The sequence below is a fragment of the Copadichromis virginalis genome, linkage group LG23 (genome assembly GCF_057382275.1).
Source record: "Copadichromis virginalis isolate Kocher_CV1m ecotype Utaka linkage group LG23, C_Virginalis_male_GT1.1, whole genome shotgun sequence".
NCBI lineage: Eukaryota > Metazoa > Chordata > Actinopteri > Cichliformes > Cichlidae > Copadichromis > Copadichromis virginalis.
Window position 1 is genome coordinate 33759572 of NC_140639.1, and position 4950 is coordinate 33764521.

Here is a 4950-nt window from a genome sequence, read left to right on the forward strand (position 1 = left end):
ACACAGAGGGAAATGTGTTCCAGTCCCAAGTTTTCAGGAGCAAGTTGCTGGTATTCAAAAATAGGAGTGTTCCAGATTTTTTTTTTTTATAGAAAAGTGTCGTAAATATTTGTCAAAGCAGACAGTTTGCAACCCGCAATTAAACTTTATCAGCACAGCCAGGAATACTAGACATGATGCCGACCTCATCTGTGCCCACATGCGTGATGAACTGAGGTTTTCCGACTGTCCGTAATGTCCAAATCATTCTGACCTCAGTCGAGGCTTTTGGTTATTTTAAAAGCAAAACTGGCTGTGGTTGGAACAAAACGGACAAAAAGAGGAAAAGAAACAGATTTTATTAATATTCCTCAAAACAAAATTATTACACAGACCATAAATATGACAGACCAACTACAAGTGAGCATGTGTTAGTTCATTTATTTCAAGCAAATTACTTCTTTATACAGTGAAGTGATTGAATTAATTGGTCTAAGCAGCAGGTAACAAGCTGCCCGTCTATCTAGAATACATCTAGATCAGAGCTTTACCAGCAGAGAGGGGGAGGGGGTCACTGATGACACGACATGCCATGCATACTGCAAAAGCTGTGTGCAGTGAAAAAAAACCCCTGTTGCAGCCTTGCTGTCCTGTTACAGGGCTGGGTGTCAGCATGGCATCTAGGGGATGTCTGCATTTACAAGCGAGCCAGGGAAAAGATGTTGCCCAGCCAGCGACCCCCCACTGGGTGCTCTAGCTGTCTGTTGAGGACTTCTATAAGGATGGAGAAGAAAGGCAGTGAACCAGGTGGACAAGAGGGAGAAGGAGGGAGTGGGTCAGAATGGGGGTTCACAGAAGGGTGGAGGAATGTCCATGAGTCTTTCTTGTTCTACTGCACATTCTCCATCATCTTGAGGAATTCTGATAAAGAAAAGAGAAATTGGACAGCATTACATTTTACATCCATTTCTTTATTTACTTGAATAAACTGTAAAGGAACAGGTAGTAGTTCAGCTCAAGCAGGAAGCCGGGGTGTGATTTGATTTTAAGATGATTACAGGAGTGTAGGAACTGTACAACACAGCCTAGCAGGCAACAATATGGTCCCTAAAGTCTGACTGTAAAACCTGATATGCCATAGAACAAGACTGATACAGCTTATTGGTACTCTAGCAAAGCTGCAGCCTCTTAATAAACAGGATTTCCCCCCTCATGCACTCTCTACCTCCTTCATAGAGACTCCTCAAGGTTCAATAATAAGTGAGCTGACAGCTTCATCATTTTCATTTGACACATACCGTCAAAGTCCAGCATGCCGTCGGTGTTCTTGTCTCCTTCCTTCAGCAGCTCATCGACCTCCTCCTCTGTGATGGCCTCGCCGGTGCTGCGGATGATAAGGGCAAACTCTTCTCTGTCGATGTAACCGTCGCCGTTCCTGCGCACGCGACAACAACAAAATGTACGTGAATGTAAAGATCGAGTAAAGGTGATGTAGCAACAAAAAAAACCCCCCAAAACAAAACACACGCGCGCGCGCGCACACAAACGATTAGTGTAAACAGTGTGAGCGCGAGCTTACTTGTCAAACACACGGAAGCAGTCTGCCAACTCTTCCTCGCTCTTTCCGGCCTGGTCCTCCTTGATCAGTCTCACCATCATGACCAAGAACTCCTCGAAGTCGATGGTGCCGCTACCTGAGGGTTTAGTGGAGCCACGTGATTGATACGCATCAGATCAACCCATTGTCGTGATAACTTTGTTGACCGTTTTACGCATGGAAACACCGGGAGTTCAATGGAACAACCCAGAATTTGTTAGTGCAGTAAAAATGTCATGTTGACGGGGTGTTTAGAAATACCACCACCTCTAATTACTGAATTACCATAAAGTGTCCCTGTGTGTAAAAACACTTAAGACACACAGCTGTTCTGCTGTGTCGCCATCAGGCATAAACTACATTTCCCGTTTCTCACCGTCCTCATCGACCTCCTCGATGATCTCATCCAGCTCCTCTCTTGTCGGGTTCTGGCCCAGCATCCTCATCACGGTACCCAACTCCTTGGTGCTGATATCACCGCCACCATCGGTGTCGAACAAGTCAAAGGCGGCCTTGAACTCTGGAGAAACGAGAATTGAATGAAGGCGTGTGTTTGTTCCAAGCTGGTCTCATTTCTCAGTTTGGTACTTTTCTGCTTTATTGTTCTTTTTCACCGAGCATTAATCGTTGCGATAGGACACCATTATCCTTTAAAATAGCACCCCAGTTTGCTTTTAACGACTGAAAAACTGCGAGGTCCGCTTCTTTGTGAATAATTCTCATTGTGCTATTCTTGGTTTTTCTTTCATACCAGTTTGCTCCATCTGGCTTCACGCCGTGGATCTGCATTCTCTTTAGGCTGTACGAGCTCTTGCTGGTAGAAAAAAAATGATCTGAAGTAGAACTGATTGGCTTATTGTGTGATTGCATTTAAGGGTGGTATAATTCAAAACATGTATCACGCGTGTTTCATTTCATAGCTTACTGTAATGGCGTTATTTAGGCTAAGCAACTAGTACTGTACTCACCAGCCAACATGTCCTCGCTCAGGTAGGAGCGGGCCTCTTGTTGCGCGTCAGTCTGGAAGAAAGCAGTGTCCAGTGAATCACTTCACTCATTACATGTTTCATTTAGGCTTAGTTGATTGTTCCAGTTAAACTTGCTTGTCTTAGCCAAGCACGGTGGCAAAATAATTCTTTATCATATTTTCTATTCGTTTTAAACAACCTACCCCCCCACCCCCCACCCCTAAACTACACGGATCATCTCCACTGTGCGTAAAAATACTTTTACGCACAGTGGAGATGGTACAGTTCAGAGATTCAGGATTGATATTTTAAACTTGTGACTGTAATATTTACAGAGTGATTAATGGTTGTAATAATGATACTGAAACATGCTATCACAAGTCACACGATGGGTGCATCTCGAAAGGATTCTTGAGCTTGATGAAAATTAGTCCGGCTATTTCAGGCTCAACACATTAGCTTCGCTGTATAAGGCCTGCAGACATCCAATCCCGAGGAATTTGTTGCCTAAGCAGAATCAGCACCTTCCCAGCTGACACCCATCCTGCCCATCAACACCCATTGTTAACTTCCCACAAGGATTTAAAGTAGTCTATTTACAACAGATAACTGGCTAAAATATGAGTTTGAGCATATTTCATATCAATTTAACTCAAAACCAGCAGAGAACAAAAAAAAAAAAAACTAAGTGGAAAAAAATGCTGAATTACTAAAAAGAAAAAACAACTATTTTAGGGGAAAGCAACATATACATATCTGAACAACACCAACAGAAAGAAATATGCTTCTCAGAAACTCAGCTAATGATTTTTACACATTCACATGCCTTTATTCCTTTATTGCTCACTCTCTAATAAAATCAGCCGATAGCTGAACTGGTCATTTGCACAACTGATTGGTCTTACCATGTTTGTGGATTAGCTTTTCCCCCCCAAATATCCAAGGATAAAAGAAAAGCCCAAAGGAGTGGTCAATCCGTGTGCACCCCAACAGAGAGACTAGACATCAAGTGATGGTTCCGAGACACTTTAAACGGGACAAGGAGGTCCCGCCCCCTGCCTCTCACAGGCCTCCAGATTTAGTATCCTGAACTTTTAGGGTTCTGGGGCCAGGGCAAGCCAATCACACTTTCGAGGTGAACGCTCCACTTTATTGAAGTTGTGGTTATAAGTATGCTAAAGAAGTAAAGGATACATTTTCAAAGTTTGTGGGGGAAATGCATGAAAGCATCACACTGAGATTGTCCTCAGATGTTGGATATGAGAAGGAACCCAGCTTACTTTAAGAGAATTCACTCTGGAAAACCAGAGAGAAAGAAAACTGAAAATACAGAATTTTTCTATAAAATAAATCAAAAAGCATCATACTTCTTAGAAAAGGCCCCGTTGCAACTCTCAGTAGTGAGATCCTAAAACAAGATGCCCACCCTCCCTTCGAAATAATAAAATACAAACACAAATTTGGCTCACATCAGTGCATGCATGTCAGTGTACTGTTGATTTCTATTTTGCCTTGTAAATACAAAACAGAAAACAACAAGGGGGAGCCAAAGATTAGTGAGTAAGCTTTGGGTTTTGTGGTGATGGAGATTCAATCTGGATGGGAAACTCTAAACCAAGAGGAAAATGCTGTGAGACCAGACCTCTAACCTCTCCTTAGAGGTGCCCTGAATAGCCGGCAGATTTCAGACCATGCTGCTACTTAACTTTCTAAACACAACCAGCTGCTCCTTATATGGTGTGCAGTTCCCAAGGGAGGGACCCAAGGTAAGAGACTAGAAGGGAGGACAGGATACTGAGAAGAGGAGCAGACCTGAAGAGAAGGAGGTGGGAGGTGCTTTTGAGAGGTGGTGGTGGTGGGGGCTTGCAGACTATATACTCCAGAGGGAGAGCTGCACGTTGCAGGGGGAGATTTAACTCATCCGCTCTGTGAATGTCCAGCTCAAGCCTTTGATTCTTGGGTTTGCATCTTATACTTGGGGCTATAATCTGAGGGTTATTGACTTCTGTGCTGGAAGACTACTTCATGAACAGGCTACATGCTTAGGAGAAGACTAAATCGGAAGAGGTTTATTTGAAACAGATATTTTGTCAAATATGAGACTTCTTTTTTGTTTAAAAAGACAAGGAGCATATTAGTTACCATCTATACAACTATAGTTTGCATGGGGGCTAGTTTGAATCTGGGACTGGAGAAGTAAGATTTAGTCAAATCTAGGGAGGCTGTAGAGTGCATGGTGTGTCATCTGAATGATCTCTCTAACTAGGTTCATGTGTCTGAGAATCATGTGGCCATTCAGATAAAGGTAATGTGAAAGTCCCAGAAAGGCCACAAGAGACAAAAATCGAACAATATAAGACATGTTGGACATGCACAGCAGAATTATTTACAAGGATGACCAAAAAG

General features: G+C 42.9%; 1 protein-coding gene across 1 annotated transcript; it reads right to left on the minus strand.

Moving 5' to 3' along the window:
• Nucleotides 1-322: 322 nt before the first annotated feature.
• On the minus strand, nt 323-3560 carry tnnc2.2 (troponin C2, fast skeletal type, tandem duplicate 2). The gene is made up of 6 exons (XM_085447694.1): nt 3450-3560; nt 2545-2596; nt 1953-2096; nt 1559-1673; nt 1278-1414; nt 323-900 (listed from the first exon to the last, which is right to left on the minus strand). The coding sequence occupies exons 1-6, from the start codon at nt 3450-3452 to the stop codon at nt 869-871; spliced, it is 483 nt and encodes a 160-aa protein (XP_085303820.1). The 5' UTR covers nt 3453-3560; the 3' UTR covers nt 323-868.
• Nucleotides 3561-4950: the final 1390 nt, after the last annotated feature.

Coding starts and splice junctions, on each gene's coding strand:
- tnnc2.2 (XM_085447694.1), bottom strand. Junction 2,097..2,544: donor GAGCGAGGACATGTTGGCTG/GTGAGTACAGTA, acceptor TCGTTTCTCCAG/AGTTCAAGGCCGCCTTTGAC. Junction 1,674..1,952: donor CGAGGAGGTCGATGAGGACG/GTGAGAAACGGG, acceptor CTAAACCCTCAG/GTAGCGGCACCATCGACTTC.